This window comes from Protobothrops mucrosquamatus, unplaced genomic scaffold (genome assembly GCF_001527695.2).
Source record: "Protobothrops mucrosquamatus isolate PMUCROS unplaced genomic scaffold, P.Mucros_1.0 scaffold48, whole genome shotgun sequence".
In the NCBI taxonomy this organism is placed as follows: domain Eukaryota; kingdom Metazoa; phylum Chordata; class Lepidosauria; order Squamata; family Viperidae; genus Protobothrops; species Protobothrops mucrosquamatus.
Genome location: NW_015386430.1, coordinates 955,252 through 967,972, shown reverse-complemented (window position 1 = coordinate 967,972; position 12,721 = coordinate 955,252). Strand labels below are relative to the sequence as shown.

The 12,721-nt window shown below is 35.9% G+C and overlaps 1 protein-coding gene across 1 annotated transcript in view; it reads right to left on the bottom strand.

The window, feature by feature from the left end:
* Positions 1-12,246: 12,246 nt before the first annotated feature.
* LOC114922299 (integrin alpha-9-like) overlaps positions 12,247-12,721 on the bottom strand; it is a 92,484-nt gene continuing 92,009 nt past the window's right edge. Inside the window, exon 14 of the mRNA XM_029283295.1 lies at positions 12,247-12,665. Coding sequence (XP_029139128.1) covers positions 12,567-12,665 — 99 coding nt within the window. The 3' untranslated portion in view covers positions 12,247-12,566. The remainder of the gene's footprint in view (positions 12,666-12,721) is intronic.

The window sequence follows — 12,721 nt, the reverse complement described above, 5'->3', positions numbered from 1 at the left end:
GTTTTATAGATCACTAAATGCTTGCAGCCACAGTCAAGAAAATACATCTCCAAAAGTCTGTGTATATGTGTGTGTTTGTATCTGCATTATATACATGGAACTGAGGAGAAACTTCCTGACAGAACAATTAACCAGTGGAACAACCTGCCTCCAGAAGCGGTGAATGCACCAACACTGGAAGTTTTTAAGAAGAGACTGGACAGCCATTTATCCGAAATGGTAAAGGGTTTCCTGCCTGAGGAGGAGGTTGGACTCGATGACCTCCAAGGTCCCTTCCAACTTTATTACTACTACTACTACTACTACTACTACTACTACTACTACTACTACTACTACTACTATTATTATTATTATTATTATTATTATTATTATTATTATTATTATTTATGAAACATCAAAAACAACTTCCACCATGCTGGCATTCTGTAGAGGTGTAGGGCCGGCAACATATTTCATGTGTTTCCAAGCAGCATTGAACTATCTGGCTGGAAATTCTTGGAAGTATAGTTTCAACCCAATTGGAGGGTACCAAGTTAAGGAAAGCAATATTAATACATTCAGTCCTGGTGTATACACTATTTGGAAAAGTTGTATGATGCAGATTTCTTTTAATTACAATCTAGTACTGCATGTGATATGAGAATCTAATCTGTTCCCGTTTATAGAAAGTTAAATGATCAAGAAGGTAGTTAAACAATTCTCTTTTTCTGAATATGTTTTTTTTTTTTAAAAAAAAACACATATTAATGGAATTCTTCTTGCATTCTGGAACAGATATCCAATTTACATGAAGGGACATCCTGATCCTTATCAGGTGGGGAAAATATCTCAATTCAAATCTGGATTTTAATAGTTAAAAAACTGAAGGCAAAACTGAGAACAGATGTGAGCATTTAACTCAGCGTTTGTGCCTCAAAAAGCATACAGCTTTTGAATAACAAGTCTGATAAGACAGCCTTAAGAGTCTGCTGGCAGACAGAAGAGAGATATGTAGACTAGTGAGGTTAATAGTTTGAAGTGTAATGATAGCTAACATGCAGTTTGTAATTTCATTGTGGTTAATTGCTTAGTTCAAGATGTGGAAATATATTTTGGAGTTCATCTGTAAAAACAAAGGAATGCATGAATGCTCTTTAAACAGACCATGACCAAAGTAGTCTAAACTATTATCAGGGCTCTTTACCTGTTGCCTTCCAAATTTATTTGAATGATTCCATGAATTTCACACCAGTATCCAGTCTTAAAGATCTGGAGGCTTTTATGATGAAGAAAGCTATGCCAGAAGAGGACTATTATTGAATTGGGGAATTATAGAAGAGGAACACAGTGGTGCTCTGCCCTATATTGCTGTGAAACTCAGTTTAAAAAGAGCATCTACTTGGCAGTGCTGACCCTACCATTGGGAAAACTGGGGTGATCATTTCAACAGGCAGGTATTGGGGTGAACTCTGTTTCAGCTTGAGGACAGAGATAGGTATGCAGACTATATATTTCTGATTTCTAAACTTGGATATTTCATTACAAATATAGTGAAAGGTATGGCACTGTTACCTCATTCCTGTAGATAAGTTTGAATTTTAATTCCAAATGGCCCTGTCAACAATTGTAGTCCAAAATGTATGGAGGCAAAGTGACAAAAGGTTCAGTTACTAGTCCACCTGATGTATTTACATCAGAGGTCCCTAACCTTTTGAGCACCAGGGACTGGTCCCATGGAGAGAGGTTTTTTTGCAGACTTCAGGGGGCATGGTTTCATGTACTGCCTGCATCCTGTGGATGGAGCTTTGCTTGCTTGCGGGACCCAGTTTCTGGCATGCCGCAGCCCAGTGCCAATCCACGGACCGGGGGTTGGGGACCCCTGATCTACATGGCTTTGGGAGAAAGTGCAAGCTGGTTCTTTTCCCAATACAGCAAAAGTTCTTGGGGGGTGAGGGAGAAGTCCCATCGTTTATGTTTTCTTAAATGTAAACAGAAGGGCCATAGATCACCCTGTTCAATGAAGATTGTGACGGGAATCTGGAAGATATGATATATTGCCTGGCTCTATAGTTCTTCCATAGGTTTCCCTTCAGTATTCCTGTCAGAGGCAGGGATGACAAATCTGAAGACATGGAGCATTCAAAACAACCCCAATAGTGGAACAAAACAAGTTACAGGGTTTCTTTATGTGGTGCAGCTTATACTGAGTGGTAAATTTCATGGACTATATAGAAAGGAAGGAGAGGTTATCATTTTTAAAGCAGCTCTTTAATATGTAAAAAAAATTGTATCAGCAGCAAAAAGCAGTATGTTACCCTGACATGAAATCAATCAACTTAACTCATGGGAGTTCATGGTCAATTAAATCATTTTATATGTTTCTCTCAGGAACTGTGACATGTTCTTCAAGTACAATAACCATGATGTCAGAGATGCAGAACTTATGGCACAAAAGGCACATTGGTATGGTCCCCAGAACCCCTTCAGAAATTGCTGTCAAATTTTGTCTCAAGTGACAAAAGGGGGATTATTAAGCATGCAGGAAGCAATCATATTTATTGTGTTTATCTCAATTGAGGACCATGCAGTGAGGACCACAGCATATCACGCAAATGTTCGGTATAGCCTTAGCCCCTGAACTCACATTCTTTTGGCCTAAATGCCAGATAATGATACTCATATCTACTTGAGTAATTGTATCCTTATCTATTAGGAATACTTTGTATGTTTGTACACTATAAAAAGTATTATATATTAACTTCCTAGTACTGTAGAAAAAGAAATTTCCAATTCACTTTCCTTCACATGATATCTGTTCAGTTATCAAAAAGATGTCATGACACTGTCTCTTTTCCATAGGTTCAGAGAAGATGAATAGAACTTGTTAGGTATCCTGTATTCAACAGCATTTATCTGTCCAGTGTTGGTGCCAAAGGATGCTTGTATGCAAATAGCCCTTTGTGACATTTTGGCCTAAGTTATAAGTCACATATATGCAAAACTCTGAATGTATGAATGCCAGATACTCATGGATAATGGCAGGGACTGGTAAGGTATTGGAAAGCTATCTTTGATCAGAGAATATATTCTGAACTTTCCTTCTAGAGTCATGAGAAAAACTGGATGAAAAAAATCCTACTATACTGGTCCATTCCTGTAACCGATCCAAACATATAAAGGCATACAAATTAAATTATTAGTCTATGTTCTTACTACAAGAAACCATCTTCTTATTGTTTCAGCAATGATACAGTAGTTAAGCTTAAGAACATAAGCAGATTTTGAAAAAAATCAAAAGTGTGCAAGGTAATATATGTAAAATAATTATGTATTTCATATTTCTAAGCCACCCAACTCGCTCAAAGAGAGATTTTTGGTCCATTGGTCTTCCCATGGAATAATTTGTCCTTCCTTCTGTCTCTGATTAGTGTAGATGATGACTTCATGACTTTCTTTCTGAAAATCTGTCATTTAAGTAATACTTTAAAAATATTCATCACAAACAGTGCCTTAATCCTAATTTTGTTTTGAGAAAATGTTATTTAGTATGTTCAAAGTCATGCCCCAAATGAGAAAGGAAATGTTGAGAAGCAAATGGCAACCAATTTGAACATTTAATATATTTCATGTAATACATTGTGTATGAGAGCTGACTTTGGGTATGCTCTATATACTACATTGACTGAAGAAGCAATCCCCAAATAGAACAACGCTAGCAGTTAGCAAACTGAAAATTATGAACAGAGGCAAATGACTGGGACTTGCATCTTTACAAGATTACATTATTTTTCAGCCCACTTTTTTTTTGCTTTTCCCAATCTATCTACATGTTTCCTAACTTTCATTCATCTACCAGCTTTCTTATAAATGGTGCTGTCCCCATTAACAGTCTTGTCAATCCCAGCTAGCGTGAGAACTATGAGCCTTTTGGTATGTAATTTGGATAGGAAAGAGATCTTCCAGTCACACAACCTCAGAATGATTTTGGTTTGGCAAAGATAAAGAAATTCAACCATTTTTGGCAGTTTTAAATTTTTATTTACTAAAGTTTTTTTAAACTTGAACCTTCCAAAACAGTGCAAGTATATTAAAATACAGGTGCACATACAGGCAGTAAATACAGGTGACAATGATAATGCAGACAACACATTTCTTTCTCACAAATAATACATCTAGACAAAAAAAGGTGATCTTTCTATAATAATAATGAAGTGAGTGAAAATGGGACAAATGGCTTGCTCTACTGAGAGTCTTGAGACTCTTACAAACTTCATGTCATTTTATGTCATTTACATCAAAGTTACGTGAAGTCCTGGGTGTTCAGATGATGCTAACTAGATGGGTAATAAAACATTTGCAAGCAAACAACCAATTTTAGAGAACACCAAGGAATCCACAGTTCAACACTGAATTACATATATTCTCTTCTATTGGAATCAAAGTTATGTATAGAATCTGTGAAAGGCCATTAATGTCAGGCAGCAAAAGAAAGCAAAACATCCATTTGAGTTGTGACATCCTTTAGCATTTCATTAAAAAGCAACCAAACTATCATTCAAGAATTTCTGTTTATCTGAGAATTCTGAATTTCACATTTTTTTATGATAGGTAAACAAATACCTTCAAGGAATACTGAATGTTCATTATTAAATTGTGGGTCAGTAAAATTCACTTCTACTAGGAAGCTAATAAAATTGCAGAAAGGTCCAGTCTTTCCTTCCTTTCTACTGCTTAAATTGCTTTTTGTATTTGAAGGCTAAATTGCCTAAAGACATCCTGTTCCAAATATAATTCCCAGTTATGCAAAAGAAATTAGGCACATGGAATGGAAAATACAAACATATAATCTTTGCTGGAACACCAAGTTATTTTTCACTCATCTGAATTAATTCTAAATATGGTAATCACACGGAAATGTAACAAATGTTGGTTATAGATATGGAAATGGAATTAAATTTTTATTTACTCAACTATTTCATTTATCAAATATTTTTCAATGGTTTCTAGGGAGAAATTATTTTAAAAAAGATTTTCCAGAATAAGACATGGCAAGCAAACAGTTCACTGGATAAATAAACATGTAATAAATCCATTCAATATTTCTTGGATTCTTGCTGTAATGTAAATTTTTTACTACAAGGAGGACCATATGTTGTAGTATCACACACAGCAAACATATTTATCAATCCCACAAAACAAAATTGACAAAACAATCTAACATATGCTCACTCATTGAATTTAACTTGACCCTCATGGCAGACATTTATATATCTATCTGCCTATGCATAAATAAATCAGAATAGAACTGAAAGGGAGCTTGGAAGTCTTCTGGTCCATCCCCCTGCTCAAGCAGGAGACTCTATACCATTTCAGACAGGTGGCTGTCCAGTCTTTTCTTAAAAGCCTCCAGTGATGAAACACCCACTCTGACAGCAAGCTGTTCAACTGGTTAATTGTTCTCACTGTTAGGAAGTCTCTCCTTAATTCCAGGTTGCTTCTCTCCTTGATTAGTTTCCATCCATATTTCTTGTCCTGCCCTCTGGTGCTTTGGAAAATAAGTTGACCCCCTCCTCTTTGTGGCAGCCTCTCAAATACTGGCATTCTGCTATCATGTCCCCCCTAGTACTCCTTTTCTCTAAACTAGCCAAGCCCAAATCCTGATTCTTCATATATTTTAGTCTCCAGGCCTTTAATTATCTTAGCTGCTCTTCTCTGCACTTCTTTTTCCAAAGTCTCAACATCTTTTTTTTTAATATGGTAACCAAATCTGGTTGCAGTATTCCAGGTGTGGCCTTACTAAGGCTTTATAAAATGCTACTTATACAAAATGCATTTGTATAATATACAAATGCATATAGGGCAGCCTCAAGGAGACAAATGAAGGCTGAAAAGCAAATTGGATTTAAGAGGTGTAGGAATTCTAGGAAGATTCACTATCTACTGTGGCTCCACTGGCACTTTCAGGCAATGATGGTTTGTTTTCTTGCTGCATCTTGCAAATACAGGACTAAATATCCTTTTCACTTAGATTTCTAACATCTAACTTGAGGATGGAGAGACTCTGCCACAAGTTTCAATATATATTTGTGATAGACAATTGTGCACAAATAGTACTTCGATGAATTCCTTGATTCTCAGTTTAAGATGAGGCAATTTTAAATTAATTAATTTAATTAATACTTAATTCAGCATAAACATTATAGAATAAATCATAAAATTGATGGACTTCAGTTGTATGTTGACTGTTAAGACTATACATTTGTCTCATGATCCTACTAATTTATTTATTAAGTCACCCAAAGAAGCTCTACATATCAAGTTGGATGAATTTGCTTTCATAAGACTGTAGTAAGCATGACTCAATCATGTAATTCAGCCATGTTTTGTGCAATTTTGCTTATACTGTATCTGTGATACACCACTGTGTTAATTAAGAGTGGTTGATTCTTGATAAAGAGTTATGAAAATTTAACACAAACTGAATATTTATTCTTTAGTGTAATTGGGTAAGTGTCAGTGTCAAGACTGTTTATTGTAACCGAAAGTAAAAAATCAATTACAGGGTTGCACAGAAAGACCAATACAAAGGCAATACAAAAAAAAATAATAAAACAAAAAAACCCTAAATCACAGCTTTGCAAATTCATTTAATTGTTAATAAAACCACATTGTTAATTTGAAGTAATTGTTAATATTAACTGAACCATAGGAAGCATACTGCACCGTTTCCATTCATTTTTTCTGGGCTTTTTTTTTCAATCATAGGTGATGGTTTCTGTTCTTTGACAAAACCATAATAAAAAAATGTCTACCCTCTGCCTTTCATTAAAAATAAAATTACACACAGAAATAAAAGCACTTACCAAAGAACCGTTTTGTCTTCCAAGCTAAAAGACATAAGTATCTTCTTATCAATGGCGAGTAGCTTTTTTCCACTGGCTCCACTGGGATTTATTTACTTGGCAAAAATAAACCAAGAGCAAATTCTTTTATAGCAAAAACAGTGAGATGATATCCATCCACTTCCCCTATCTCCTTCCCACCCCAACTTCTATTTATTTAAGAAAATGTCTGTACAGTCCAATGGCTTCCATGAAGGTGAGCTTAACCTTCAACAAAGTCAACTTTAATGAAGCTCCTCTGAGGAGCACAATGGGAAAAAACCCCATTAAGTGACAGATCAAGCATCATCAGAGAAAGTAAACTCCTTGAAAGATTTCTGTTCACACTGAAGAGTTGAGAACAGTCTTTAATGGTCAGTGTTAAACTGCTGTATTAGGTTAAAAGAAATGCTGGCATGTTAGCACATAACATTATGTGCATTTTAGTTCTATAATATGTAATACAAATAAGTATATCTTTATTTATTTGTCTAGATGATTCTGAACTGAACTACAATGTAGTTATGCTGGAAATAAATATTTGAAGCCTACTATTTGATCTGTGCCACAGCTTTTCCTTGGTAGAAATAGAATGTTATTTGAATCTTTATATTACTACAAATCATTGTAACTAGGCTAAGCCTGTATACCAGTAGTTCTCAACCTGTGGCCTGTGGTTTCCTGGGGGGGGGGCACAATTCATCAAAGAGGGTCCATGAAGAGGAAATGTTATGATTTAAATCTTAAGTTTTGGGGATCTGTGGCCATAGTCATGGCCACAAAAGGTGTTTAGAAGAGGTCTGTGTGAAGAAAAAATTGAGAACCACTAATGTATACTGTATAGGGTGCCATAATACTATTATTGTTGCTGAAACTTTAATGTGCAATGATTTTTAGCATAAAGTTCATAGAAAAAGATCTTCAACTTCACAATTTGGTGTTCAGGGATTTGGCCCTTTAGAAGTGTTGGAATACAACTCATGTTGGGTCTGACCACTGCTCATGTTGCCTGAGAATGAGGGAATTCAGAGTCAAACAACCCCTGAACCACAGATTCCTCTGGAAGTAATAAATTCATTAATTCTCTTTTTCTTATATAACAAAAAATTGATTTAGAATCTCTGTTCATAGAATGAATGTAACTAAGCCAAGGACTCTTTCTTTTAATTATGCTAGTGTGCTGCTAAAACAAGCACCATTAATTAACTAATTCCAGTTTAGAATAGTACAGTTAAGTCCCAATTTTGTAAAATGAATGAAGAGTTCATTATTATCTGACAAAGAGAGTCTTTTTCACTCTAATCCTTAAACCAAAATTGCTGTAATGGTTGCTCATCACATTAAAAATAAGGTGCACTTCAGGCACCGACCTTAAAAGGATCTAAGTTGATGGAGGGGAATCTACACTTGCAATAGGAAGGACCTCTTTGATGAGTTTGGATTAAGTCTTATGAAATAATACAATGATTTATTTCTATTATGATTCATAAAACATTGGTTTAAAAAATAGGAATGTTTTATGTCCCTAAACCATATTGTGTCTTGGTGACTTAATAAATAAATTGATAGGACTAAGACCCAACTTTATAGCCATACAGTCAACAGTTCAGTTGAAGTCCATCATTTAATTTAGGCATCAGCTTTGCATGATAGTTTTTAAAAATATGAGCCATGTTGTAATTTTTTTAAGCTGAAAGTTCTCATTTTACTTCACAGATCACTTGCTGAAAACAAAGTTTTCATTACTTACAGCAGGGGTGTCAAACTGCCGGCCCGCGGGCCAGACGCGTCATCCCAAAACCGCGCCCACTCCATTGCCGGCAATGGAGAAAAAGTTCCGATATGTCGCGCGACATCACGAGTTTGACATGCCTGCCTTACAGGGAAGACAGGTTTTGAATCAGCAACCAACAATTTATTTAAGGTTACCTCAACCACAAAATATCCACTACCAAATTGATCAAAATTCTCCTTGCATATATTTCTATTGGATTGACATTGTGCCTAACAGATGAAAAGGGCAATTACTTGATCCACTAACACTCACCTTATAAACCTCTTCAAGACATCCTAAAGTATCTGATAATAAACATTTTTATGTCTCATGTAGACACAATGTCTGCATTAACTTTATATGTATTTTAAAAACAGAAACAACAGATCATGCCACAAGCTGAAATATTGCAAAAGTGGAAATCAGTAAGAATTTCGGTAATTATTTCAATAAATTCAGATTCCATATACATTCTGTCAAAAAAGGGACATATTTTTTCAAATCAGTAAGAAACTCTTTTTTGCTTATCTTGCTTCTGAGCTATAAAGCCAGGATGCCACCTGCTGGCATTATTTTTCATACTCTAATAGCTGCATAGGAGAGTGACAAGAGAGCATTGCTCAAAGGCAAAATGTGTGCATGGGATTCAGAAGGTCCCACTTTGAAATGATTCCTCCATCTTAAAGGCATCAAGTAGACGGAAATATAGATGGAGTCATATAGCATATAAGAAAACATTTCTTTCTGAACCTCTGTAGCTTCATATAGTAATGACTATATGAATAAACTGACTTTTAAGAAAATAGATTTTTTTAAAAATTGCTCTGCCCTTTGACATCATACCATGAAATATTTATGCTGGAATATAATGCCATTCTAAATTGAGAGTAAAATGTTTAGAAAACTTGATTTCTAACTCTGGATACCCTAACTCTGGATACCCTAAATGGAATAATGAAAGTAAAATTTGAAGAATTGTCATTGCAGGACAAATTGCATTACAGACAGTTTCACTTAATGACCCTAACTGGGACTGGAATTTCCACTGTTAAGTCATACAGTTGTTGGGTGAAATATCACATGATGATACCATTTAGCCACAGCACTTTTAGTAAGGACCTCGTGCTTCTCCTTCCTCTGCTTCACCTCCCCTGTCCTCCCATTTCTGCCTTTTTGATACTCCTCTGCACTAAATGTCCCAGCTACCCTGCGGTCTACCACCCCTTCACCATTATCTTCTTTTGGCTGCTCACAAAGCCTGCCTGGATTGGCACTTTGCATGGCAAGTCCTGACCTCCTTAGGAAGGCATCATATGGCCAATAACTGCCTTGCAAAGGGACAGGCTGGTGCATCTGATCAGCAGCAGCAGCAGCAGCAGCAGGAGGAGGAAAAAGACTGCAAAGGTCAGCTGGGAACAGGATGGGTGGTGGGGAACAAGGCAGCAGAGGTTGCCAAAGAGACAGAGATGGGGACAGATAGGCAGGTAAGGAAAAGTTGAAGTTGTCAGAGATTTTTCCACTCTGCAGTTAGTGGAACATGTGAGTGGGCTGCCAACTGCCTGAATTTTGATCACATGTCCATAGGGAGCTTGCAACAGCTGTAACTACTAGTACCAGGTGTAAATACCATTCATTCAGCACCACTGTAACGTCAAACGATTGCTGAAGAGTGGTTAAGCAAGGACTATCTGCAATGCATATCAGTGTAATGTGTGATTATTTCAAATATTAAAGGGTGAGATATAAGTTTATTTATGTCTAGATTCTATAAAATTCTATAAAATTAAGATTCTATAAAATTAATGGACTTTAAATAGGATCGTGATTATTTTGAACCCAGACTGATCAACAGAAGCTAAATACTTAAATATATCCATGCTCAAAACATTTGCTTATATTGAACATTGGCAATGTACACATCCTTTTATAATAAAGTCTTATAGGTACAGCGAGAAACATACAGGGCACCTGGTTAGCAAAATTTTGCTACTAACCCGGAATCCAACAATTAAATTTCAGGACTCTGATAGGAATCTCATCTGAAGCAGAAATGTACTGGTTGGCCACAGCAATATATCTTTAACTTCCAACCTGCAAAACAGACTGATTAACTGCAGGGGCAGCTACTAAAAGGAACTGGGCCAGAAAAAATGACAGATGCATAACATAATAAGCAGACATTAGATAATGGGAATTTCTCTTTTCTACATTTATAAACTCTTAACACACCATCCTCATTTCATCCCATCTCAGTGAAAAGTTTCCTTTGCTGAATCAAAGGAAGTTATTTGTGCTTATTTGTCTAATGCAATGTGACCTATTAATAAAGCCACCTAAAAGCTGTGAGGATTAGGTAGTTATATAGTTACAATGCATTTTTAATCATCCAGAGAGAATATCGCACATTGAGGGAAATGCAGGTAATAGCTTAAACAGAATAATATATAGTCTTTATTTTCCTTTCCAGAACAATCATTTTTCATGTCAGTATATAGTGCCAACAATTGTATTTGTCCTCCAAATTTTCCATCTTCACTTTATTTTTTTCCCCAAATAGGGGATACTTCCAAAATGAATGACAATGATTAATTCCAAAATTACTTTTTGGGATACTTCCAAAAAGACAGTCATTTATTTTGGAAGTGTCTTCTCATAGTCCCGCAAGACAAACTAGTCTGTGCCACTCACCAAAACACAGTTAGAACCAAAACATTGGTGACCCTCCTATTTCTGCTGCCTGCCTGAGACTGCAAAACTAGGAAGTGGATAGCAAGTCTTTGGCAAGTTACTTAATTCTACTGGTGATTTGCCATGCAGTTTGAGGTTCACACAACACGAAACTCTGTTGTAAGTGTAAACAAATGAAACCTCACACTGAAAGCATTAGCCACTGCTAAGGGATAGCTGAAGAAATTGTAAATTATTACTTTTTTAAAAAAAAACAAAAGCACCTTCCTGATAAATATATATAAAATGCTGCTTCCTGCTACTGAGGGCTGCACAACTGAACATTGTAACAAAAGCAAGGAAAATTGTTCCTTTTGAAATGTGTCATGTTTAATCCCTGAATAACAGTTTTTTTTTAATTTCACGTAAGCAAACATTTAACTTCAGATTTTTTAAAAAATTAAAGTATTTGGCTTTGCATAAACCATAACCATAACTGGTAGATTCTATTACATGAAATCTTTCCATTCATTTCATCTGCTTCTCTTTCACATTGACATTCAAAAGTACAGTATAGTAGATACAAACACATATGCATGACCAAAATTTCAGCTGGATATCAGTGCTTTACAGGACAATCCTTTGTGAACTTACTCAGAAGGAAGCCCCACTACACCTAACTAAATGTAACTGGGCTTATTCCCTGGTAAGTGTGCAAAGGATTACAATCTAACAGTGCATTCGCTAATATACCTACTTAGAAGTAAGCTCTATTGAATTTATTGGAACTTAGCTTCCAAGCAAATGTGAATATAGGACTGCAGCAGCTATTGTGAATCTATCTCAAAAGAAAACATACAACATTGATACAAATACACACACACACACACACACACACAACACACACACACATACAATCAGTATAAAAACTTATGAAAAATATTTTTTCGGAAACAGTCTTCCCCTGAGGGTATACCACATATATGTTGGATTCATAAATATTGATCTGCACTGCAGCTTAGTCATCCAAGTTCATTTCTTCCAAGATGTATAAATTGCTTCAGTCACCTGACAAGTCTGCAGTGGTTGCCTCAAGATATGTTCCCTACTGTAAGGTGATGAAGAACAACCGCATCAATGAGGCCTCCGGAAAATCTGGAGAAGATTCCTTCTTCCACATATGGAAGATACAAGAGCAGGACCAATAGGGAACAACTGTGTACCACATGGCCAGGATTTTAATGTTTCCTTACCCCCAATATAATTCATTGGTTTTTCTGGACCCAGTCCCAACTATCTTCATTCTCTTGTCTATTCTTCTCAGCCTCAATGATTTCTTTGTATTTTCTGCGAAAGAAGCCCATCTGCAAATTAAAGAAAAAAAGGGAGGAGGGAAGAAACAACTTTATGAATATTTGGA